The following is a 27,080-nucleotide window of genomic DNA, read 5'->3' on the forward strand; positions in this document are numbered from 1 at the left end:
GGAGGGAGGTGAGAGCGATCCTCTGACGGCGGAGGCGGGGGAGCGTGAGGCTGTCGCCTCACGGAGCCCATCGCCGCGGCCATTGGCGGGGCGCGGGTGGGGCTGCCATGGCACTTTCTGCGGCGCCCCTCAAGGTTTGCATCGTGGGCTCAGGGAACTGGTGAGTGCGGCGGCGGCAGTCTCTGAGAGGGCTGACACCTCAGCGGCGGCCCCGGCCTGACCTTCCCTGCGGCTGTGCCTGCCCGGGCCTGGCTGTCGCTTCCCGCGCAGCGCTGCCCTGTCCCCGGCCGGCAGCCCCGGAGGTCTTCCCGCCGTGGCTGCCCTCCCTCAGAGCTGGCGGCGGCCCCGGGGCTGGTGGTGGGTGAAACACGGCGTCGGCGGCAGCTGACGGGAGGGCTGGGTCTGTGGCGGGCTTTTGGGCGCGCTTGTGCTGTAGGGTTGGGCTTCGCCAGCCCTCGGTGTCCCTCGGAGGTGCTGCCCTGAAGTAAGCAGGGGGAGAAGCGGCAGGATCGAGCACCCTCTTTTGGAGGGCTTGTCGGCACCCGTCTGTTCTGTGAAGAAGTTAACTTTAGGGTATTTTTAACCTGGTATTTGTTCTGCGGTTTGTCCGATGCCAGGTGACGTAGGCATTAAAGATACTGAACTTTTGGTTTTTTCCTTCTTTTTCAGCAGGTCATTGCTAACTTAGCGCTGCCTGTAGGGCTTCTGCGACAGTCCGCTGCTCTCCAAAAGTGGTGTTCGGCGTTTGCTATGTTAGCTGTTCCTCAAGGTGGTTCAGAGAAGAGTTGGGAGATGCTAGGTTATTTGAAATACCTTTTCTGTTTCATATTGTTATGCTGAGGCACACTGATGGTCTGCGACAAGATTTTATTGCTGCATCTATCACTAGCTTATAACTAGAGTTAAACTTGCTGTTGTGTCCACTGAAAACAATAGATATACTAATCATTTCTCTAAGAGGAGCATCGTGTTAATCCTTTGGCTTGCTTCTTCAATTTCTCTACCATTCCTGATCACTGTTTTTACCCTGGATCCATATTTACAATTAATAAGTTAAGTACAATGTGTTACATAAATGTATCTTCGCAGTTTGTCACTTCAAGTACTAATGCTAAGCGTACATTATCTCTGATGACAGTCTGTTTTTTAAGACTAAATTCAGAGGAGTTTGGTGTAGAACAAGGTACTGCAGTTTGTTAAACAAAATTTATCAGCCTTTTGTCAAGGTGATTTTAGACTTGTTGCTCACCCCCTGCACACACACCACCCCCACCCCACCCCCCGTGCAATTGGCTTTCGGTGCTGTTTTGCATAGCTTAAAATATCAGCAACTGCCAGGTTGTGAAGGGTTGTTGAGGGAATGGCTGACATTTCGGTGCAGCATCTCTTGCTTTCCTTGTGCTAGCTTGTGAGATGAACGGGGAGATACTGTGCATTGCAATATATGTCAGAAGGAAATTAGGTAGGTAGACCTATCAGTCTCTTAGGAGTATTGTTGCCGTTCTTCCATACTCGAAATCTAGCAAAAAGTGTTACAGAAAGTTTGACTGCATTTATATTTGTTTCACTGAAGCACACTTGCAGAAGCAAAAGGGTTTGTAGATATTACCTGCTAGCAATAAACACGTGCATATATATTTTGTTTTCACCTCATTGGATCAGTTTAATAAGAAGAAAAGCTCCTGCCTAATGGGGTGGATATTTGGGTGGCAAAAAGCCCATACCTGTGATGCTGAGAGGAAGAGATAATGCTATTACCAGGCATCAGCTTTTTTCTTTCTTCTGGGGATAAATGTATTCAAATAAGTGATAGCTTATTTCATATTTGGTAGCATTGTGGCAATATTTTTTTTGTATCAGGAAAGCAGAAACCAAAGTAATAAAAAATTTTAAATTGTGAATTATTTGATGTGCAACAGCTCTCCCATTCCGCCCCTGCAATGTTTCTGAATTCTTAGGTAAGTGATTTCCTCAGAGTCCAAGGGATGACAGACCACAAATCCTGACTGCAGAGAGCACAGTGATTTAATAACATATGCAACCACTGAACTAAATAGGACTTAATTTGAGTTGTGTACCTGTGTGCACCTAAGTACCTTTTTGAACTGGGGCCAGTGGTCCTAAAGTGGAAGCATTTAATGCTCGAAAGCAGGTAGATAGAGAGAAATTGAAGCACTTACATGCATCTTGTAATTGATATTTTGGGGTTATACATTTTTGAATCCTGAATTACTGGAGTGTGTGACTGTTGTTGCCTAAATTGTAAGCATTTAAGTAGTTAAACAGTGGAGTTTGGCATCTTTAGCAGTTTGGATACTGTGGGGTTTTGGGGTTCTGTGTGATATGATTCTGCCCCATGAGTGCCAGTAATTGTTCTGACATCTTTGCCTTCTCACAGGCCTTTAACCTGTAGCTGGGATAAAAAAAAAGTAAAGGAGGTTGGCACGGCAGTGGCCCTTTAGAAGGTTTGAACCAGTCACCTTGGACGATAAACTACTTCCCGTCAGACTTGCCTGGTCAGTTTGCTCGGGGGAAGGTCACCTTAACAATGAAGTTGACTTGGCAAGTGTCACTGGACACCTGATGGAAGATCATGGGACGGGACAGATGGTTCGCAAGGCACCGAAGAGCAGCAGGAGCTGTGCTTTCTGCTGGCCTTGCCTGTTTAGGGTTGCTGAGCTGGTGGATATTATATTAGGATCTTTAAGACAGGGGTCTTGAGTGTGAAGAGAGTACACCTTGAGAATATGCCTTGGAGCCTCTGGATTCAAGGACCATGCCCAGCTTCAGATAAAACACTGCAAATGCTGCCTCAGACATGTACTATAGCCTGCTTTTCTGATAAAACTTCCAGGGCAGGTTAACAAGGTGTGCACGGCCAGAATTTATCCCTGTGTGTTTTGCTAGAATCGGTTGGTAATTAATCCAATTGCCCAAACTGAACAGAAACTGTAGAGTTTGGGAAGAGATGGGAAGTTACTGGGGCAAAGGGGTTCATACGACTCAGAACTAGCTGTAGTAAAATGAGAGGTGAAAACTCTGACTTAACTGAGGTGATTTTACAGGGATAAGTGGTAGAACTAGGGTTAATGATATTATTTGTACTTGCATATTGTGACCTCCACTGATGGTGGTATCAGGGGAAGTTACGGAGTTTCTGGGTTTTGTGCTTTAAAGGGATGAGGGGAAAGCAAACCAGCTGTGATACACTGTAACAGTGAAGGGCAGGAGACAAAGTGAGTGGTCTGGCTCAGTGGGCATCAGATATGGTTATTTAATGCTTCTGAAGAACTGTATGTGGTTGTGTTTGGGTGTACCTTTGATAGTCATTGCAAGGAAGAGAACTGCTGTTGGGCATGCAACTACCTTGTATTACTTGAATTACACTAACCATCCCTCAGAGCTTGTCAGGATTAAGGTTTGAGGGAATCTTTCACTATGGTTTTTCTACTGTAACTGAGCTGCTGCAGGCACCAAGTATTGCAACCTAGCTCACACTAGAACTGTTAATACTAGGAATAAATTGGCAAGAATTCCTGTTCCTTTGCCTTGCGATGTGTTAGGAGTACAGAAGACAAGCAAGATGTTCCAGTAAATTATTTCAGAGTACACACTGAGAATTGTTAGGGCACAGAGGAGCATACAGGCTTGCTGGTTGGATTAACAGGTGTGGGGAGCTGTAGTTCACCTTGCACAGGGCAATCATAGACTCGGTGTCAGTTGTTTGACCTTGCTTAATTTAGTCCTACAACAGTCATTGCAACATAACAGGAAATGAGGAACCAGAGAAGCCAGTCAGGAGAGTCTTCCTGAATTTGGCAACTAAGGCTAGGCAAATCTTCACTTTTTTAATGCTACATTCGAAGGCTGAAAAAAAGACAGGTGAGGCATCTAAGCATTAAGTAGTAATGGCATTAATGTCTTACTCAAGTAGTGCATGCTGCCAGACTTTGTGCTGGCAAGCTCTGAAAATCCCAGTTGGACAATCGCTGAATCAGTTATTTCTGTCTTCCTCTATCAACACTAAGCATGTAAATGTAGTGAAGTTCAAAACTGGAGACAGCGATTTACCAGGATCCAGACTTTGTATGTTAATCCGCAGTAGTAATGTGCTTTTGTTCAAAGAACTCAAAGCACTTTCTGAGGAACACATACCTGTGTTGTGTTGAATGTGATTTCTACTGTTTGTGTGGATCTGTAATTCGGGGGTTGAGCTGTTGAGTTGCCTACCATTGCAGCAGAAACCAGTCTGTGTGCATGCAGGTCTAGAATATGAGCTTGATAAAGAGGGGGCTGACAACTGTGGCTTCTGTATCCTGAATTCAGGGGACTTTGCAGTGTGTGAAGTGCTATTAGAGAAATAAATTCTAGTCTTTTAAGACATACAGTTTTATGGTTTAACTGAAGAAGGTCTACTTAGGATATTATAATTTTTTCTGCTGCTACTTAGAAAGTGACCTTAGGCCTGTTATAGTACACATCTTTAATATAGCTCAATGAGTTGTGCCGTATTAAAAGGTCTTGGAGCAGTATTAATCTATTTGGTTTAGTTGCCAGCTGTGAGTTTATTACAGGCAATATTCTTAATAAATTTAGGGGGGTGTGTGAGTGTAACTAAATTTGTGAAGTGTTCTTACCTCCTAATGAAGTGTGAAGTTTCCACACACGTACACACACAAGCCTCGGATCAGTAACTCTGTATTTTTTTCACACCTTTCTACTTTATTTTTTGTCTGCTCGGTAGGTTATCAGTAATTATGAAGCTGCCTCTTGTCCCAGAAAAGGAAGTCAGGTTAACAGGCTATGTGAAATTGCATCTTTTTCTTCCACATAGCATTCAGGCTAGGAATGGAAGGGGAGTTTGTGTTTGTCCCTCTTCTCTTATGTACCTTCAGTAATTATGGTTAATTTCATTGTTTCTTAGAGATTTTAGCAGTAAAATTGATCACCATCCTACAGGTTTCACTGTGTGCTGTTCTTGGGGAGAAAATGAGGCTACCAGTAATGGAATTGTGTGCCTGGAAATTCAGAGGATGCCATTGCAATAGTTAAATTCTGTGAGGTTGGCAGCATAACTATAAAGCTTACAACTTAAGCAAGATATAAACACTTCTTGGCTTTAAATGCATATCGGTATTGTACAGCAATTGATGGGATAGACATCTTTGCAAAGAAAGCTTTCTGTTGCTTAAAGGTGAAAATGAGCCGTTTTTTAAAAATTGAGTATGTCACTTTTACCGCTGCTCTGAAGACATAATTAATTTGATTTGTGGAGATACAACCCAAACTCTCACTGGATAGCCAGTAAGCAGACAAAATAAATAAGGATGACTTCAGTAAATGCTTCAGTCCATCCTACTCTAGATCTATTTGTTTGAGAGAAAGCAGCAGGTGTGAATGACTGGTGTATTTTTCCACTTGTTTTACTGGATCAAAAATGCTGTGTAGTAACCGGTCGAATAACCTGTGAATTTCTTTTATTTTAAAGACAATCTCTTCCTTCTAGAGCAAAATAATAATTTTTTAAGAATTTTTTTTTCTTCCCTGCAGGGGTTCTGCAGTTGCCAAAATAATAGGCAGTAATGTAAAAAAGTTGCAAAAGTTTGCTTCCACGGTGAAGATGTGGGTCTTCGAGGAGAATATTAATGGGAGAAAACTGACAGATATCATAAATAATGAACATGAAAATGTAAAATATCTCCCCGGATACAAGCTGCCAGATAATGTGGTAAGGCTCAGAAGCTAAATTCTAGTTATGGAGCAGGGGGAATATTGCTCATGCTGTGAATGGAGGTAGAAATCTGTTAACAACTTTAGGGTGTATAATATTTCAAACTGCATGCTATTTTACTGATGATATAAGAGATTTGAACAAGTAAAATTATGCAATTATGTAGGTAGGTAAATTCAATGCACTCTACCTTCTTTTACTTTTTTTTTCTTTTTTCTTTTACCTTTTTTTTTTGTCTCACTATTGTCTTTGTGTTACTTCAGCTTCTGTATAGGGAAACAAATGTGAAAAGAAGGGCAAGATTAACAGGTCTGACCATACCCATCAAAAAAAAACTTGGCCTCAACTTTGGAAGGGAGCTGGCTGGTCAGGACTCTGAAACTCTTAGAAAGTATTACAAGAGGAGAGCTAGAGTATTTCTCAAGCAAACTGCAAGCCATTTGCAATTTATCTGGTGCTCAGTTGCGTTTCAGTTGTGTGCAGTCAGATCAGCATGTTAGATGTAGCAGTGCTAGGGCAGAACAGTGGCACTCCACATTTGTTCTGTGTTGGTATAACATGATAGTGGGTGGCCTGATGGTGACTCTTGCCCCAAAAACATTATGGGAAGAGACTGCAGCAGCCGACAATTTGGTAGAGACTTTGGGCAGGGCATGAGTTGCTGTGCAATGCAGTTTCCTCTTCAACAACAATGCTGAAATGTCATTTCCCTAGCCTTCAGCAAGTGTGGTGTTGCTGCTGTCCACTACCTGCTCACTCAGGTTTGTTCTCTTTATCAATAGGTAGAGCTTATTGCTACATTTTAAACCTGGGTGTTATTTAAAGATGGTCATCAAGCGTTAGGAATAGTGGAATCTGGCAAGTGACTTCAAAGTAGGTCACGTTCTTAAAGGGTAAACAAAATCTGTGAGTACAGAGAAAGAGAATATAAACTAGTAGGTGTAAGAGGCCTGGAGAAGAAATTTGAGTGTATAAGGAACTAAGAACCTACTTTTCTGCATGTAATAATTTATCAAAATTTGAGATTATTTTGTCAAAGAGAAGGCAGCTTCTTATTTTGTATTTTCTTACTCAAAGTACTTGTTTGAATGTTATGGAACATTTTGAATTTTCATTGCACTAACCGTGCTGGTGGACGTGAAGATGCCCATTTGAAGACACAAAATAGCTTGTTTGAAAGCTTAAATTCTTTTGCGTTTCTGGGAAGTTTATGTTACTGTTTATTTTCAATGATGATGCACAGTAGTTTGTAGCATTCAGTATAAATCAAAGTGTGGTTTTACTTATCAGATAACACTTGTGTGTCATGTTAATTTTAAGAAGTTCTGTGGCCTTTCTCTCCCATAACTACACAGGTTGCTGTCCCAAACCTTAATGAAGCTGTACAGGATGCAGACTTGCTGGTTTTTGTCATTCCTCATCAGTTCATTCATAAAGTCTGCGATGAAATCACAGGACGAATACCCAAGAAAGCGCTCGGTATAACTCTCATAAAGGTATAATAAATACTATGCATTAATAACGGAGACTGTGTCATGGAATCTTCTAAAACAACATGGCTTGATATTTTGATATGGAAAATCTTTTTGTATTATTCACTTGATCATTCCATTAAATGCTTCTAGATGTGAGATTGGAATTTGGCTCAGTCATTAGTGGATTCTTATGTGGTGTTTTATTTTAGGCTAGTGCTTGCAGGAAGAGGAAGACGAGGCAGTTCAGAAGACTTTTAAAAAGAAAGAGGGAGTGAATATGTTTTGCTCCACCAAGCTTTCCAATCTTTTATTTGTTGTTTCCAAACGCATCATTAGATGAACAACAGAGCACAAGCATAATGCTTTGATTGTTAATGCACATCCCACATGCTGAGTTGATAATTTTAAGAACTGCTGAGAGAATTTCATGTGACTTGAGAGTATAGTGCTCTTGTTCGTGTCAAATATTATGTTGCAACAAAACAGTCTGTTCAGCATGGCCCAAAAAGACAGTTTGAGGATAGGAAATAGGAGGGGCAGGGGTGCAGGAAGTGTTTCACTGGAGTGTTTGTAGGGTTGGTGGCAGGAGAATTTTTAAAAGAAGATCAGCTTTTTGTCCGTGTGTGTTTAGCTGCAAAGAATAAGCTGTTCCCACAAGGTTTGGAAGATTCTGGTTTGTTGTTGCTTTGTACTTAGTTGAGAGTAGACCATTTTCTCAGCATACATTCCCTTCTTTACTGTCATTTCTGTAAAATGATACATTTATGAATCTGTGCTTAAAAAGAACAAAACCCCCCTATCTCTACTTACTGCAAGCTTGTCTCTTTAGTTTGGCTAATTAAGCCCATCTAATCTGTATTGTTTTGTCAGTGCTGACCTGAGATACTGCTGAGATGTATGAAAAAGTAATGCTTCCCAAGTGTACTTGTTGCATTATGTAGAAAAACTTTTCATATTGTAGAAGAATAAAATAAGGCAGTTTTAAAAGAGCTGAATGCATAGCATCGAAACCACATGACTGTGCTAGATGCCCTTAAGTTTATTGCTTTGAAGTTGTCCGTTTATGCTGCTTTCTTCTGTAAGCTCAAGATAAACTTTGTTTTCCTTCAACTTGCTAAATGTGATTTATGTTCGCATGTCCTTAGTGACAGGAATAATGAAATCAGTGGAGTACGTGAGGATTTACGTCAGCATATCTGAAGTCAGAGTATGGGCCTGTATTCCTTTGGGATTACTGCTCTGGGTGTTGGTTACCAGTGCTTGCATGGAATGTTGATTAATGGCTATGTTAAAAAAAAAAGGGGGGGGGGGGAAGGGTTGTTCTTATCTTAAAAAAAAATCCAAACCCTGAACAAACAAAAAAAACCCAATAAAACAAAAAGCCCATACTTAGTGTAGTGTAAATGAAACAGTGACACCTGCCATGCAAAGCAGAGTTGATTACTGGGCAGCTTCCCACTGCCACATTGTGACACTGCATCAGTAGGCGGTCTCTTCAAAGAAATGGTCTGAGGCCCCTTATAATTTAATTTTTTTGCTGGAGAATGCAAAGTACATGTTAGCTTTTATGAAAAGGCATAACTGTGCATCATTAAAAGTGTCATTTAAGAAGAAAGGGCAGAGATTTAACACAATGAAACTAAGTAGTAGAGGCAGGAATGCATTCTTTTCTCTGCTTTTGCAGCTTCTTTATGCGTGCTGTTTTCATCAAAGTCATATTTTTAGTGGTCTCATTGTGCTCAACACTAATGCTATTAAAGTGGCTTGTGTTAACTTTGGCAGTTAAAGTGCAGTTCTCTGAAAAATATCATTAGTAGGATGTCTTGTTTCTGTGCTTTCTAAATTGCTTGGCAAGTTAGCAGTGTGTCATCTTTTAGCCTTTTTTTCTTTTCTTTTTTTTTTCTATTTTGACATCCTAATCTTCAAGCAGAGCCTAATGTCTGATAATAAAACTGAGTCTTTGGGAAATAAAGACATTTGTCTGCTGGTTAATCTATGTTCCCATTGAAACATTTGCAGCTGTGTTGCTTTACGTAAGTTCTGAGCACCGGTGTCTATGAAAACCTAACAAATCATTGTGGGAGTATAGGGGGGAGGAACCGTACGCAACATACGATGCGGTACAGCGGTGATCACAGGAAGCAGGATAGGTGGAGGTCACTAAAAAAATTCTTCAGGCAGCCTCCACATCAATCTTATTTTCACCTACCTGTGAACAGGCCCCAGGGATTGCTCTGGCAGGTGTGTTTGCATTCAAGCGATAAGATCACAGAACTGGACTTGCATTGCCTGGGGATCATTGCTGCCCAGCAGAAAGTCCCATCTTGGAGCCTTGGTTTTTGGGGGAGGAAGGAGAGTTTGTTTTTTCTCCTGTCATCCTGTCATTCAGTATCAGATTTAGCTCTACAAGAAACAGGTGCAGCTTTCCTTGACTTTGTCAGAAGTTGCATCTGTTTCATAGCGGGGCTGAATTTGGCACCTAAACCTCTCTGATCTCCTTTCACTTGGATGAATAATTGTTGTGTATGTATTCACATTTTTGGAGTTGTTCCCAATGTGTGCATGATTTTCTGTTTATTAATTCCCTGCTTAGGAGGAGGAGCCTTACAGTTATTTTATGGAGACATTTTTGACACTGTGAGGGAAAAATACAATATATATGTGTGCTTGCTTTCAGATTCTTTCTGTATGGCTCATTCTCAAGATCAGAAAGCAGAGCTGTGTGTTACGTGATACAGACTGAAAAATAATGCAGAAATGCAAGCATTGTTGTCTATAGTTTAATTGGCTGGTTTTATACAGGCATTTCTGCATGTCTCTAGATTGCACCATGTTATTTAAGGAATAGCACCTCTGATCCGTGGAAACGGAAATTATTGCCAGCCTGAAGTGTCATTGCTGGCAACAGACAAGTGTGTGTGTGTTATCTGGAAGTGGTAGAGGATCACGCTGCCTTTTTGCCTTTAAGTCATAATTCAGAATTGCCAATCCCCAAAGGTACCAAATTCCCAACATTAAAAAGGACTACTCTATAAAAGGTGAAATACTGTGGGAAAGACAGACCATTTCAGTACCTTTTCTCCCATGCCCCTGTTCTGAAAACCCAGAAGGGGTCTGCATTTAGTAGGCTAGGAGAAAAGGGTTTTGTGAGAAGAAAGTGGTCTCATTTGGAGTTCTTGATTCAGGCAATTCAGGGTACCACACTCTTCTCCAGTGCAGCATTAATGTCTGGGGCGATCTTTTCTAAGGTCCTGTTTCTGCCCCTACTTTCACACTTTGTAAATACAAATGAAAAGTATCCTTAGAAGTTAAATTATTCTCAGTTGTTCAGCTTTTTACATAGCCGTGAATGGCTGTTCCATTTGTAGCAGTATTCAAAATGATTAAACTGGGTTTCTATGAGTAAACTGTTCTTGGAATTATACACAGGGGAACCTGTCTCTGATATTTCAGTTCAGATACCTCTTCACAAAACAAGTTCTTTGGATGCTGTTTTGTGAGTTCTGGTGCAATTTCAAATCCCAGTACAGGCCTGATTCACAACTGATGGGTTGGTGATGTTTCACTGGTTTTAGTAAGGATACACTGATAATAAGCACCCAAGATTCTGAACTAACAAAACTGAATATTTAGCACTTCTTAGACTCAGGTTTTTGAGCATGGAATAAAAACTGTTACCATCATCTAGAGTTTAGCCCTAATTCTTAAGGTGCTACCTCCTATGAAAAGAAGGCAGCTTCACAGCAATAGCAGAAGTTTCACCAGGAGCAAGCCTGTCATCTTTAGTCTCTATCTGAGTAGGCCTTGTCGCAGTTCTCACCCAAGGACAAGACTTAATTGTGATGCACTTTCTTCTCTTCTGTGTCTAATTAATGACTTTTCAGTAATTCCATTTAATGTTGGCTGCAGGGAATAGATGAAGGCCCGGAGGGACTCAAACTGATCTCTGACATTATTCGAGAGAAGATGGGAATAGACATCAGTGTGCTGATGGGAGCTAACATTGCCAATGAGGTGGCAGCAGAGAAATTCTGTGAAACCACAATAGGTACTGTTCCAAGTAATAAGAATGTTTAAAATGTGCTCCTGTCCTCAGAGTTGGACACCAAATAGCTCAAATTTTGTAATTTTCAACATTAGCTGGCTGTTATCAGAAACTGTTGGGTTCTTCTTATTTTAATGTTGAATTTCCTAGATATTTACACTTGCAGAAGTACAAAGACAATGCCAGGAGTAGAGGGAGAGGGAGGAGTGCAATTTTACTTGGTGTCCCTAGGGTAGTGACCTTAGCAGGTGAAATACTAAGCATGCTTTTTATCACCCTCCACATAACAAACTGCTTTATTTTATTACTGTGCTTAAGATTTTTCTTGGGTCTGCATGGCTTTGTATGGATAAATGATTATATATTCTGTACTCCAGCTCAGGTGTTTTAGCCACAGATGGTACCTTTATGCATATTTGGGTTCGGTTTTTTTTAAGGTATCAATATTTTATTTTAGTTTATCAGAATAATTAATTCCACCACAAGCTAGACATGGTTTCAGTTCTGTGTTGAAGTCTGCACAGCTTTGGAGCACAAAAATGTGCCTAGTCTCAGATTTCACACTGTCTAGTAGGCATCTGTGTGTGTGTATACGCATACATAATAGCACAGAATTCATGTTATTATTTCAATGTTAATTTTTACAGTTCTGTGCATTTTTAGCCATGTAACCTCTCACTAACAGTTTTCGCGTTGGACTTATTTTTGAATGGTTGGATTACCTCTTAGTGCTTAGAAACATTTGTCAGTGACATCATGCTCAATTAATAAAACGTCCTTGATATGCCTTTAGTAGTAGGTGTTTTTCTGGAATGCAGGCCTTAAAAATAATTGGTAGAATTCCACCTGCTATATTTTTAATCGCCTTTGTTTTATTATTAGCTGTTCTTTTTAAAGAGAATGATCAAAAAAGGCGAGAGTATAGAGAATTAATTGAATTGTTATTTATAATCTGTTGCTGAGCAGACAATGAATTATCAAGAAGTCCAGAGTAACTCAGTGCAGAGCTTTGAGGCGCAATGTAAGCATGTCCTTTGTCACTTAAAACAGGTGTCTGTATAGGATGAAGATAGAACAACCTTATCTCTGCTTTTAAGTATTTTGACTTGCACAGGAAAGGCTAAATAACACCCAAATAAATTATTCATTTTTTAGCCTTCTTTTCTCTCTCTCAACAGGCAGCAAAATCTTGGAAAACGGCCTTCTCTTCAAAGAACTCCTGCAGACTCCAAACTTCCGAATAACTGTAGTAGACGATGCAGATACAGTTGAGCTTTGTGGTGCTCTGAAGGTAAGATTAACAGGCTGCAGTTGATACACAGATGAAACGGTGATCCTTGTAGAAAAAAGAGGGTATTTTCATTTAAAGAATCGAGTTTATTGTGCTTTAGATAATATATAAAACCGCTACATAACATTTCCAGAAGATCCAGGTGGGAAATTAGGGAGCAACATGTTCTAAGAGTTGGATTTTAGACCCTCGTCTCACCATCTCCCAAGTTCTCTTTCTACATCTTTCACTTAACTTACACACAGTCACAAAACAAGTGTTTATTTCATGTAAATGGTCAACATATTTCTCACTCCATTTTAGTTCCCTTTTTCTTTTTGCAACAGTGCATTCACAAAAAGAAAGGGAGAAAGGAGTTAGCATTAATCCTTTGTGTCTGTTGACTAAACTATTTCCCCTTTCACTGACTTACACAATGTGAGCGCTCTTATGTTGTTTTGTGGACATACACTGCATAAGGTTCATGTGAATAACCACATACAGAAATTACCTGAAGAGGAAAAAAGTTATTTCTGACAGTTACTCATCTGGAATTTTTTTTTGTAACAAAAATTGATGCTGACAGGAAGCAAAGGCTAGCTTAAACATATGCTTATTGCCTTTTTTTTTTTTCCAGGTTAATTTACAGGCCATTTGTGAAAGAAAGGCATGAGTCGCTTGGCACCCTGGTCAATAGTACTGTAGTTCATGTTATCTAATATCTATCGTGGAAGCATTTCTGATGGGTGTTGTAGTTTAGTAGATAATTTGGCATACTTTTTTATTTTTTTATGTTTTGGATAATTATTTTGTATTGCTTTGTTTTCTCTGTTGAAATTATGTGTAAGCTACACCATCCACCTGCAGAGGTACCAAGCCAATGAATGATGTCTTTAAGCTAAGGAGTTCTGATTTCCTGCTCAGCGGGAAGTAGATTGATAGTTATTATATCATAATTTTTGGCATAATGATTTTCCTGATTTTTCTGTCTTGAGAGCTGTCGTAGTGGAAGTCCTGAGGAGGAGGAGGTCATGGGTCTGTGCACTGGGCTAATGGGATACACTTTGGTGTAACATGCTTTGGAGTTCCTGTATTTATAGCAATTTCTCAGGATTGTGGAGCTCATAATTTGGCTCCACAGCCATTGCTTTAAAATGCTGTGGTGATGTGGGAGGTTAGCAGGAAAGAAATCCCTGTGCATACACCCATGAAATTGGTAAAAAAGTTTTATAGATTTATTGTTTCTTTGAAATCTGCTCAGGCTGATGTTTTCTGCCTAGCTTAAATTTTTGCCTGATAGAGGACTTCTGTCCCAGGTAATTCCAGGTGAATCTCATGAAAAGGCACTAGAGATGAATGTGCCCATCAAACAGAGCAGCTAGTCAGCAGACACTGAAACTCCACTTTAAAAGGTCCAGGTCAGGCAAGATACCAGTATCTCTGTGGAAGTGCAGAAGAATTTAAATACATTGTTGTTCTTGACCTAGAAAGATACTGAGGTGAAACTTGTGTGTATTGTCTTTGTAGCTTTGTTTTGTTCCTCCTTCCTGCTTCATTATTCATCATGTGTCCTGCAGACTGAACTCTCTAGTTGCACTTCTAAAAAGCTGTATGCATTCTGTGTGCTCTGGTCATTTGGTTTTGATCACAGTGTATTTTGTTAACTGAGTTGAGACTTCCAAAGAAATGCATGGTATGAGCTCTAAACAAAAAGCGAATTAAGGATAGATTAACTTGTTTAAAAATACTATGGATTTCTTGCCTGATTAAAAGGCACAAACTGGTGTAAAGTGGCGTAGATCAGTCATGCTAGTATAGGTGATGTGTTTTAAACATACAATTCTTCCTTAATCAAAGAAAATTTTATTAAAATAATATTTTTCAAAGTAGTTTTTCATTTAAAACCCTTTCTCGTTTAATCCTAAATCTTGTGCTGACAGCATGTAAATAATCTCCTGAGCACCAGAAGGCAATGGTGTCGTGTTGTGTGAAGAGATGGGTATAAAAAGAGAGGTTCTACTCCCTATAGCAGTACCAGTTCAAAGTGTCAGCAGCGTCACTGCAAGCTACAGCTTAGAGGATAGAAGTAAGCAGGCACACATGCCAGTCCAGATTGTCTTTTTGGATGTGGAAATAGTAAAAGCAACTCCTGAATTGGTATGTAAAGGATGAGAAATACTACACTATGTGAAACAGTATATTCTCCCAGCTTCTGCGTTTTTCTATAAATACCAGCTTGGGAAAAGGAGCCTTTTCTGGCATAATAGACTACATCTTGTTAAAAGTCTATACTTACCTCGCTCTTTTATTTCTGCAAGCCTTTCTAAGCAGGGAGGATTTTCAGTGTGGGTGGTTGCCTAAGGGTTGGGAAAAAAATACAGAAGGGTAACAGAGTTCTCTTAGCACAGCTTTCCCTTACAATAATGGTAATTTTAGGTTTGAAATTTGTTTTATGAAGCAGATTTGAATTCAGACTGTAATAATAGGTATTGCAGCTGACTGATCATGAAAGGACATGTGCTTGACTGCTATTTTTATATATATATATATGCATATATATATGTTGAATATCCACTTCATTTACTGTATTTATTTTTTGTGCTGATGGGCTGATGGAGAGGGACTGAAGTATAGAAATCAGTGCAGTGAAACTGCAGTCTTGCATCAGCTTGGAGACTGGCTGAATAGGCAATGGCAGTCACAAAATCTGATGATACTGAGGAGGAACAGCTGTCTACAGTAACTTGTTGGCTGTAGGAACAAAAAGGGCTTGGCATGTTCTTTTCTATAAGGATTTTTTTCTTTTGAGGACTGAAGCACATTTCACATTTATTTGTTGACCTTTTCTAAGGGTTGAGGTCAGAAATAAACAAACTTCAAATTTGGATAGTTCCATTTCAGTGCGTACAGTTGGCTTTACAGGCAGCCTGACCCAAGGCCACCTGCAGGTTCCAGCTGCCATTTGCCAGACAATGAAGGGGCCTTCCTAGGAAGTGCCTAAAGACTATGACACTACTGTAAGAGTAGTATGTGCAGCTGTTTATACATATGGATGTGCTCCTGGATGCTGATGCATGTGATGCCCAAGGTTATCACCTCTGAAGTGTCCTTAGAGTCCTTAGTGCCAGTGTGTGGTCTTACATCAAACAGCACAGACATGAGGTAAGACCAAGCTGGTGTATGAAACCTAGCAGCATACTTGGGAGGCAATCTAAACATTGGTAGCTGCATTCTTCAGTGTAAACTGTACTGGAACCACTTACCCAGTGCAGCAGTGACAGGGGTGAGCTTGAGGGAAGGAGAAGTGAGAATCTAATCTCTTGATGTGACAAAATGGCCATGCTCCAGCTGTCTGACGTATTTGTCCAGGGATCTGGAGAATTAAACTCCCTCAAGTGGCAGCAGCCAAGGACCAAGACAGAGGTGACAGTTACTGTAGGAAGGAGGAGCAGCAGCTGTGTTTGCCTTTCAGGTTGCTTCAAGCCCATCTCTAAATCTGATGGGTCCAGCTTAGCCTTAAGCAAAGAAGTAAGAAGTATAATGATGATTTATTGTTTACCAGGTTATGTATCCCAGCATTATTATTTACAAAGGAGGTCCTGCAAAGAGTGTTCACGGCAGTCTCTGTTGGATAGTCAGTCCAGGCACTGTAGAAGTTGATTGTGATAATTATTCCTTCCTGATATTAAGTGGAAATGAAACCTGTTATTTATGTTCAAGTTTGCCAGGAGCAAGCAAGCAGTTGATGCTTAACCTCTCTGACAGTCCTGCTGATACTGTCTTTGATTTATTGAGTCTTCATTTGACCTCTCTCAGCCATGATGTGAAGCAAGGAGCTTCTCCAAGTTCGTGTGTAAGTTGGAGGGAAAGCAGGCTGTGCTGAGCTGTGACATTACCTCAGGGAAGCCTGGATGTCCCAGGTGAACTAATATTTCTGCTTGGTTCTCTAATGGTCCATTTAATTATGGATAGGTAATGGTTGCCTCAGAAACGGCCTCTGAAGCCGTCTTTATGAGCATTCCACAGACTTACTGTACACAGAGTAGGACTGTAAATCAGATATTTCTGAGCAGTACTGTATAAGAGAACAATTTGTCATCAGTCTGTGGACTTGTTAACCTTGGTTCCTTGGTCATCTATTGACCTTGCATTTGTGACCTCTGGCATGTTTGCAGCAGGTCATGTGCAAATAAAAGACACTTTTTCTCATTTGCTCTGACACTTACTGTGACCACTGCCTGGCATCAACATTTATCTTCGGGAGTATAGCTTCACTATCCCAGTGATCAAATAACTGAGTCCAGTCTTTGCTCATGTTCTGGAATAACTAGGACTAGGACTAACACCAGCTTCTGGATGCCAGACCAGCTAAAGACTTGCCTGTCAGTGCAAAGTATTTTGGTACCGTAAAACCATATGCAATATAAAAATATCCTGTGGATCTTGCTAACAGAATGCATGCTTTACTGTGAAAAGCTGTTAATGCAGAGATAGGGGAAATGCATTTGCTCAAGCGTGGTTTTGAGAGCTCTGAATCCCTCAGGCCAGGCAGAACACTGTGTGGCAGTAATTTTGGGGTTGTTGTGATAGTATTTTTTAACCTTTGGAACAACAGGCTTGTCTGTAGGCTAAAGTTGTCCTTGCGTATTGGGCCCTCAGACCCCCATGTTGTGTATGCAAATACAGTCAGTCTTTGAGCTCACGGAAACATGGGTGCAAAAGTATCCCCATTGCATTTGCAGGGACTCTTGTAACTTCAGGTGTAGGCTTTGGCAGTGAAAGTGTTCAGGACCAACCATATCAGATACAGAAAGATGTTTTGGCCAGATAGATCCCTGATTCTCTCCTCCCCCCAGCCTGCTGCTCGGAGGATCGCTGTCGTGCTAGTGCCATTAGGCTTGTGTGTTAATTTGCGTTTTACTTATGCATCTTCCTGAAACAAACTCAACATAGTGCCGGCACCCAGGGATTTCAAGTACCAGGCTGTCTGGTTTGGTCTGGTTTGGTCTGGTTTGGACAGGAGGATGACTCAGCCTAAAGTTTTGTGCGATTTTTTTGTTGTTTTGTTTTTAAAAGGAGTGGCTTGTTTTTCAGTAAGGTGTAACTTTCAGTGTGGTATAATTCAGTTTTCTACATAATATTAGACACAGTATTAGAGAGTTGTTGTAGATTCTCCACGGATTTAAATGAAACCAGATGGTAGAGCTTGTAAATTCATAGTTGTGGCCTGAGGGTTATGTAGACCAGGGTATAACAGTCTCCTAGGTGTGGGTGTGTGTTCTAGAGCATAATCAGTTGTTTTGTTTCCTCATTATTTGCAAGATACGTGTAAGAACATACAATGGGGACATTGTACAAACAAGGAGCTTAGTGTTTCAGAGTTAGACTCACTACTTCTCTTCCTCCCTACCTCATTTCCTCAGAAGTAACTAGTCTTGGTATGACGAGCTTAAAACAACATTTCTGTTGCTCCAAAGACAAACATTGCAAAAAGTAAAAGTAGACAACAAAATACCATGGGCCAAATCACACTGTAAATTATGATCAGGTAGGCTGCTTTGAAGTGGAAAGGAAAGTCAAAGCAGGCAAAGTTGGAGGGAAGGGGAAGCTTTAGTATTGGGGTGTTCAAGAAGTACGTGGAAAAACCCCAGAGGTTGCTCAAAAATGTTTTTCTTTTTAGCTGAGTGCTAAACACTTGTAGACTCTGCTTACGTGCAAATTCCATTTAAATGGGTTATCCCATCTGAAAACTTCTTAAATACCTGTTTGACTTCCTCTTGCTTTGCCACCAAATGAACAAATGTTGGAGGTTGGTCTGGGAGAGGTGTCTGATGAAAACATACCCTGGCTGAATCATCACAGCCAAGGTTTAAGCCAAGATGATCTAAAGCACCAGTTTTAGAAGTTTGATCATCTTTTGCTGCTTCAGGTCTGATGCTGAGATATGTCTGCAATTTTTAAGGTCACCTTTAGACCTCAGCTAGCTGCTCAAAAAGAAATTACTCAGCTCCTGACCTGATGCGATTTGAGAGTTGCCGAGACATGACTGGTCACATAGCACTGCAGCTGCCTGCAGTTTTTGTTTCTTACAGTTCAAAAAACAAAACCAAACCAGCTGTTATTCAGCTCGTTACTTTCATTAACAACTTCTGACTGTTGCTGTTTCTTCAGCAACAGTTAAAATTGGTTTGGTTGTTTGGGTTTTTTTCCCTGCATCTGGTACTACATTAGGTGTTGTAAAGTTGGCTCTCCTGTGGTTTCTGTTGAGGTCACTGCTGCTGTTGCTGCATGCAGAAAGGAATTACTACATCTACTGCTTGCTTATTTGCTTTATCAGTACGTCAGGATGGCACCTCTTTCAGAGTGTTTTGGTTTTTGGTAGGGTGGTTGGTTTTTTTGGTAGGAGCAAGCTAACTATGGCTAGTCCCTGACTCCCAGGCCAGAAAATAGCTCTTGTAGTCACTTCATTCAAAGGTGTCTCAACTAATCTCTGTGTAAATGAAAAAAGGGACAGTATAGCTGATTGTTCACAAAGAAACAGTACATTTCTTCGTAGAAGGCTGTCACCAGGTCTAAGAAAAAAACAAAACAAAACAATTTTTTTCTTAGGAAGGGTCTTCCTGTGTCATGAACCTTCTGGGAACCCTTGATTAACTATTACTGTTGTAGGAAATCTGCATACCTAAATGGCTGAACATGATTAGCTTGGCTGAATTTGGTCCCTTAGCATATTAGCATGGAAGTCAATAAATGTTTCCTAGACTCAGTATTATTTTAGTCATAAAGAAGGTATGGATAAAAGGGCTGTGGGATGTCAGTCTAGCTTTACCTCTACCTCAGGGCACAAACAGCCAAGTCTAGATAAAACCTTGTTTCAGTGAAGTGTAACCTGTTTGTTCTTTAATAGAGTAAATAATAATACCTCCATAGCCTCCAGGACAACTTGTTCCAGAGCTGTAACTATCCTTTTATCCTTGGAAATATTTAGTAATGTAAGAATTCACCTTTTTTTTTTAAGTTGTCCCATAAACCACAAAACAAAAAAAAAAAACCTGGAACAGCAACCTAATCTTACATTAATAAAGTATTTGCAGTTCTTAAGGACATCTGCACTCTGTCTTTTGGTGCCTTGTAGGATTCCGTAAGCAATAATTGATTCATTTCCCATTTGTTTCTTCTCTTCTCTTTAGAATATAGTGGCAGTAGGAGCTGGGTTCTGTGATGGCCTTTGCTGCGGTGACAATACCAAAGCTGCCGTTATTCGCCTTGGCCTAATGGAGATGATTGCCTTTGCCAGAATTTTTTGCGAGGGACAGGTGTCTACTGCCACTTTCCTGGAGAGCTGCGGAGTTGCTGATCTCATCACAACCTGTTACGGTGGCCGGAATCGACGTGTAGCAGAAGCGTTCGTTAAAACTGGAAAGGTACCTTATTCACTGGGTGAGATCCATTGTTGCAAGTACTCGCACTCCTGGTTTGTTGGAGTGGTAGTACAGTTATGTGAGATATGCTAGCTGTACTGAAGTGAGTACTCTTTTCCTCTCATTTTTGAGTGTGTTGCAAGGCTAGAATGAATGTAAAGGTGTTAAAAAGGAGGGGCGATTAAAAAAAAAAAAGCTGGAAGGATATGTCGGGAGGTACAGATTTAAGAAGGAGAACATTTACAAACAAGAATATAGGAGAATATTATATATGCTTACTCAATTACACTTTTGAGAAAGGAAAAGAAAAACCCTCAGTAACATCTTTTTTTTTTCCATCCAGATGATGTTGTTCGGCTTATGAAAACTTTATCATAGCTCTCCTTTTCTTCCTGTTTCCCCCCCACCCCCCGTGTTGTTTAGTCTATTGAAGAACTGGAGCAAGAAATGTTGAACGGTCAGAAACTACAAGGACCACAGACTTCTGCAGAAGTGTATCGCATCCTCAAGCAGAAAGGAATGCTGGAAAAGTAAGTAAGAACAGATAAAGCAAGGTCCACAACCCCCCTTTTCATCTCTGTAACTCTTTTTGCATTTTTAATCTTGATATCTTCATGAAGGTAATAGCCAAAAAGAAAATCACTGTAATAGAAGTAACTTAATGCCCAGTTAAAAATCACAGAGAGAAGTGAATAAAACCTCAAGTTAATATTGCTGTAGATAGAACCAATAGTGTGACATTAAATTTGTGAATGCCCTTCTGTTTACAGACTGTATTATTACCTCCTGCTATCATAGAAAAGCATAGCAGAGTGTGTTTTAACATGTAAAAAGAATAAAATACATGAAAATAGAAGCTGAGCTTTCTAAAGAGACTTGAGAAGAAGCTCTACAGCTCATTTCATAGTAGTAAATTCACTGCTTATCTCCAAGGAGAGGATCTGTGTTATTAAGGATCTGTATAGCTGATCAGCTGAATATAGAGTGTCTGCTTCTATCCACACGGATTCTAGCTTAGATACTGCAGTTCTTTTTCCTAATGAGACTTCCAGTTAGCTGTAGGATAAAACCTGCCATCTGCTTGTGTAGGTCAGGGGTTTTTTTGTGGTATGAAATTAAGCAGCTTGTCCTGGCTTGTTTATTTGTATTCAAGTCAGAGCATGTACGATTCCTAAAGCCACACACACAGTTGTCTCCTTATGAGATTAAGGGATGCATTATCTCTATCTGTTCCTCTTTCTAGAGGAGGCAAAATCAGAAAATAAATGACTGCCAGTCAGAAGACCAAGCCTTGTTACTTTTTTTCCCCAAAGCAGTTTTTAAAGTCTAGTTTTAATGGATAGCTGCATTAAGTTGCTTATTTTTAACATTATCTTTGGGAGTAAGGCCCCTAAGTCTGTCTGTGCAGTGTACAGTAATTAAGCCAGCGGCAGAAAAAATCTAATTAAAATGTTGGCTTCAGTCTTTGCTATTTATGATTCCCTAAATGAGACAGGGTGCTCTGTTTGGTTTTTTTTTGTTTGGTTTGTTGTTTTTTTTTCCCCCCAGTTCTCTCTTACAACAAATAGAGTGCATTATGGAAGACTTTGGGTTGTGTTTTTAATGAAAGATATGAAAACAGAGTTGCTAATTTCTGCTAGCGCATAATATATATGTCAGTTCTTCACAAAAGGTCTCATTCAACAAGACTTTTGAAAGCAACTTTCAAAGTGTATTTTGAAAACTCTCTTGCTACTGCTTTAAAACAGAAAACACAGTAAAACATCCATGGTTTCAAAGTGAAGAGGTAAGAGTCTAGTAAGAGTAAAATTTCTTACTCTCATCCTACAAAAGAGTCCCAAGGCTACGCAGAAATATGCAAAAGTCAAAGTTCAGTAGAAAAGCCTTGGTAACAGGGTTGATGCCTATTGATATTTACAGTGCAATCCATTTTTTTCATTTCAACAGTTGTAGAACTAGCTCTCTTAATGTGCTCAGGCATAAGATGTGTTTGGATTTTGCTGGCCATGAGCCTGCAGTCAGCCTTGATTCTGCTTTCCCCGTGCAAAGTGTGGCAGACCTGTGCACAGCAGAGTAATGTTCTCTGTGACAAACAGCAAGACTTACGTATCAGGATGTGGTTTGTAGTAGTGGTACTTATTCACTGAGAAGTAACTGCCAGTACTGTATCTAAAGCTTTGTGAAACTTGCTTTTGCTTCAGAAGGTTCATGTCTTTTGTGGCCTCCTCTAGTAAAATCTCACAGAGGCATAACAAATTTTATTTCAGTGCCTACATTTAAGTTTTTCCCGTAAAAACTAAATTCAGCCCCCCACGCCAGCCCAATATATTATACAAAATGAGTGATAAGTGAATATATTATAGAGAGTGAGTGATGTGAGGCATGTTACACATTTGCTTTTTTTTTTTTCCCCTGCATATTTCCTAGTATGAGTTCTGCAACCTAAACAATGTAGCACTGGATTTGAAAGAGCAGCTATGTGGCTATATGCTAATTTTGGTTCCACCGATGAAATTAAAACAAAAATCAAGTCAATTGGATTGACCTGAAATAGTTTTTGCTATTGCTGCTATTTTTGTCCTGTTACCTCAGTATAACACACACTAGCAGAGTGTATGGGCAAGCATGTGTGGTGCTCAGTGCTGGCTGGGGGTTCTGCTCAATGCTGCATTTGTGCATTACAGGTAGAGCTTTAGAGTGACCAACTGGACTGCTCTCCTGAGGAGAAAGTCCTAGTCCAGACATATTCTGAATCACTATTTCACCATCTCCAATGCTCCTTATTTTTCATTTTAGTCAAAATAACATAGTGTGTTTGGTCAAAATTTATCAATATAAAAGGCTGCACTGAAATGGCATATTTATTCTGGTGAGAAGATAATGAATCCCTAAAATTCACCAGGTTCTGTATGAAAATGGGACTTGTCTGGCTATCACTGTCCAGGCTGAACAGAAAGCAAATACAAATTTCTGTAAAGCACCTTGGCTGTAACAAGCGTTCAGATTATCAGAGAAGCCTGGATAATTTGAGGGTTGTTGGAAATGTGGCCAATTAAAAAAAAAAAAAAAGAAAAAAAGAAGAGAGAGAATTTAGTTGTTCAAAATCCATGTTTAATTTTGGACTCTTATTAAAACTTGACCTTCAATTTCTTCTTGGGTCTCTTTGTGTCATATTCTGCAATTGTATTATCAAATTATTCCTCAGAGATAATGCAGAACTGAAGTGCCAGTCATCCTTTTTAACCATAGATGAGTACTGCTGTAAGAACATCAAGGAAAGATGCAAGTGTTTTTAATTTTTTTTATTTTTATGGTTGTGCCATACATAATGAATGTTGCAGGCTCCATTATAGCTAGCTATGCTTCTGACAGTGACTCATTTTAGAGATGCATGTAGGTGATGTATTTACCCAGCGCCTTTCAGGCCAGTGTTAGTGCTTGACAAATACTAAAAGAAATTGATTTTTTTAGTCTCTTCCCCCTCCCTCTCCTCACCCCATTTCATTTACTTCATTTAAGAACATGTTACAGAATAAACTTACGTTGCATTTGCTTTCCTCATCCCGTTTCCTCAGGTTTCCACTATTCACTGCTGTGTATCAAATCTGCTATGAAGGGAAGCCGGTCAGAGAGATGATATCCTGCCTCCAAAGTCATCCAGAGCACATATAAAATCAATCAGGCCATCATACTAATGCAGCTTTCTGCCTTTCAAATTTATATCTGGGTTCAAGTGGATGTATCATTAAGCTTCGTTCAAAGCTGCTCACTAGGCAACAGTAACAACGTGAATGTCTCTGAATGGGTATTGGGGTTTGTTTTACAGCCTAGTTTGACATAGTATGCAGTGTTGGCTTGGTGATTGTCCTGTTGCTGGCTAAAATACAACTGTTTTAAGATGCACGGTGCAAAAGTTGCACTACATATCTAGTGTATGTACACAAGTGTACTTTGTGTGTGTTCCTACACCACAAAACACAATGTTCTGTTGTCTCTTAATAAGGCCTAGCCTAAATTCCACTGGACACCATGGGAAGAATCCCACTGTTTTTGATGGAAACTGAATCAAGCCTGTAACCTTGAAATATTACTAGTCTTTCTATTAGAACTTGGTTTTATTCTGCATACACATTGGAATGTTAACATTTTGCATGTTTGTGATTATATTCATTTAAGCTATATTAATGCAAAACAAGGGGTAGCTGTTTTTCAGGGGGCTACAGGGATATTTTACTGAACTCTGATGAAGAATATTGTGATTTTTGAAAGTCTTTAAAACTGTCAGGCTATTTTGAAACCAATTTGTAAGCGAATTCAAAGTTTTTAATTACACCATTTTAAAGGGAATATGCTAGAGGGGGATCATTACCTCCCCTTCTGTTTTTTAATCCTTGCATTTTTGTATTTCTCTGTTTCTCCCTTGCTGTTCCCAGGAGTTAGGCTTTTCTAGAATCCTATTCCCTGAGACAAGTGGGAGATGTTGGCCTGGGGATTCTGAACCCTGGAGCCTAGGGTTCTTTTTGGTGTTGTACCTGTGGTTGTTCTTCACCAGTATTGTTTGGTGGGTGGGGAAGGATACTCCTGGGTATCCACTGCTCAAAATTGTCATGCTGTGTTTCTAGCTTAACCATCAGCTACAAAGTGTTGCACTCCACACAACACTCCAAGAAATGTTTGGGGAATTCCCCAGTAGATCAGGCTTGTGTTGTCAAAAAGGTTATGTGCCAGTACGCTGACTGCATTCATTTCAGTGCCTGCCAGTGACTGACACGTCAACTGCATGGTAGTCCTGAACCATTTCTCCCCAGAGAAGTGATGAATGAATTCTGAAGCTACTTTTTCACTGAGCAGACCTTTAATGGGCGCTGCATCAACCAATCTCCCAGAAAGCTTCTCAAAGGCTTCCATCTCTTTTATTTCCCAGGTATCTCAACTAGTTTTTTCAGGCAGCTGTGCTTTATCAGGAAATTATTGGAAATTTTGTGATTTTTATGGAGTTTGGGGGTGGGGTTGGCTTGGTTGCGTGTTTTGTTTTCTTTTTTAAGGTTGTTGCAAGAGAAGATAGATAAATCTGTCTTGCTCTTCTTGTGTACTAAATTATAATTTTTTTGTAAAATACATGCTAGGTACATAAAGAGCGGGCTCATTCTGGCAGCTGGGAAACAAGGGTTAGCATTGAGATGTACAGAGCTCAACAAGAATGCCCATCCACTCTGAATATCCACTCCAAACCTCTGAGCAGTATCAGGACTGTTGTTCACTGTTCTCAGTGATGACTTTAGACCAGATACCATGAGCTGAAACCCAGCCTGAATCTTTAAGGTGTCATTCAAAACTTGCTAAAACAAAGGGGGTGCCTGAGAATAATTGTCTTACTTAAGTAGCCTGGCTAACTCGGAAACAGGCGAGCACTGGGGCAGCTTTGTATAGGCGGGAAGATGGTTCAGCTTTCTTGAGCTCCTATAATGTTTTCCATTAATTTTTGGAAGATCTCGTGAATGTCCTCGGATATTCAGGAATATGAACAGTTGTTTTGCCTTATTTCTGATTTAGTGCTAAATACCACAGATAACGGGCAGAAGTTAAGTAATATCAGATGTTTGCCACAGTTGAGGAAATCACTGGTAGAGCTGACTGGGAGTAAGCTTAGCCAATTAAAAGGATGTTTTAAGATTGGAAGCACTGTTACACTAACGCACACGTGGAGCATACACTCCTCATTACTGCAGAATTTTCAGTGGGTCTGCTTATGCTTTGTGGTGTTGTTTTCTTTTTAATACCAAGCTTTGCCTTTATATGTGTATATATACATATATATAAACTTCTTTTTACATGCAGTATGTAGAGCAGTAGCATTTTGTAAGATACATAAAGGGCTATATGAGCTGAATGTGGTAAATTAATATATATTTTAAGATTATTTCTTTATTATTCCAATACTACTTCTACCACTGAAACCCCAAAATCTTAATCATTCTTGTTTTGTACAGAAGCCTATTCTAAGGCAAATCCAGAGAAGAGGTTTTTATGGAATTCTTTCCTCCAGTCTGTAATGATATTTTTGTTCTTTTCAGACAAAATGTGAGGTTTCAGTAACTAAAATAATTTATTTAAATTTCTATAGATACTTCACCATTTGTATTTGCTTTTCAGTGCTTGAGAACATTTGGTTTGGCACTAGATATTTCCCCCCACTAATTACTGCTCATTAAAAGACTGGGATACGATATTAGAACCGAACGATTAGAATCCTGTTCTACAAACACTGTTTTGCCTAGTACTGGCATAGTTTTACTGAAAGCATTAACCCCTGTGTAAGGTTTTTTGCAAACAAGTTTGTAAATTTGTAACTAATTCCTGATTTATGCACATTAATTACTAAGGAAGGCATTATCTTCTAATGATACATACTCAATTTGCTCTAGACACATGTACTAATTTTTGTTTAAAGACTGTGAATGTATACCCATTTGAAGAGTTAGTACAAATAAACATTTTTGTCTTGGGAATCACTTCGGTTTCTGTTGTCTCATTTTACACGGCTTGTGATTAATATTATATTCACTTGATGGACTGTAGGTTTTTATGGCTATGGTATGTAATGATAGCAAGTATGAGATTGCTGTGCAAGAACTTATATTTAAAAAAGAGCTATTTGACATCCAGCTGTCAGCATTTTCATTTCTCTCCATTAGTGAAACAATTTCAGCGAAAATGGTGTCTTTGACCTCTGAAACAGGTTCTTGTCTTCAGTTCCATGAGTTGCTGTGTGAGCCACTGGAGGGCACTGGTGGGTGACCAATTCCACCTGCTCCGCAGTTATTTTTGTTCCCATTTATTTCTGAATTTCCTTAGGTTCCTGTATGACTGCAGCTGTCTCGCACTGTGTGCCTTGTATGTGGAGGTGGTTATAGTTCTGCACCAGATGCATGTGTTGTAGATCCACTGGAAATGAGGGAGGGAGCTTGCTATAAAACACCCAACACCTTATTACCTCTGCCCAAGGTCTTGTCTTTCCTATTGTCTAAGACCCTCCCAGCACAGGGCGACAGCTGCTACCTCAGCTCTTGGACAGTATGGTCTGTGAGATCTTTCAGTGTCACTTGGGATCCTGTAATGTGCATCCAGCAATGCTTGT

At 39.9% G+C, this 27,080-nt stretch overlaps 1 protein-coding gene across 1 annotated transcript; it reads left to right on the top strand.

The window, feature by feature from the left end:
• GPD1L (glycerol-3-phosphate dehydrogenase 1 like) lies at positions 1-26,454 on the top strand. Its single transcript, XM_075083300.1, has 8 exons — positions 1-160; positions 5,551-5,728; positions 7,087-7,227; positions 11,116-11,254; positions 12,430-12,542; positions 19,712-19,945; positions 20,366-20,472; positions 23,518-26,454. Exons 1-8 carry the CDS (start codon positions 108-110, stop codon positions 23,612-23,614), a joined length of 1,062 nt encoding a protein of 353 aa, XP_074939401.1. The 5' UTR covers positions 1-107; the 3' UTR covers positions 23,615-26,454.
• The last annotated feature ends 626 nt before the right edge of the window (positions 26,455-27,080 follow it).

The sequence above is a fragment of the Phalacrocorax aristotelis genome, chromosome 2, assembly GCF_949628215.1.
Source record: "Phalacrocorax aristotelis chromosome 2, bGulAri2.1, whole genome shotgun sequence".
NCBI classification, from domain to species: Eukaryota; Metazoa; Chordata; class Aves; order Suliformes; family Phalacrocoracidae; genus Phalacrocorax; species Phalacrocorax aristotelis.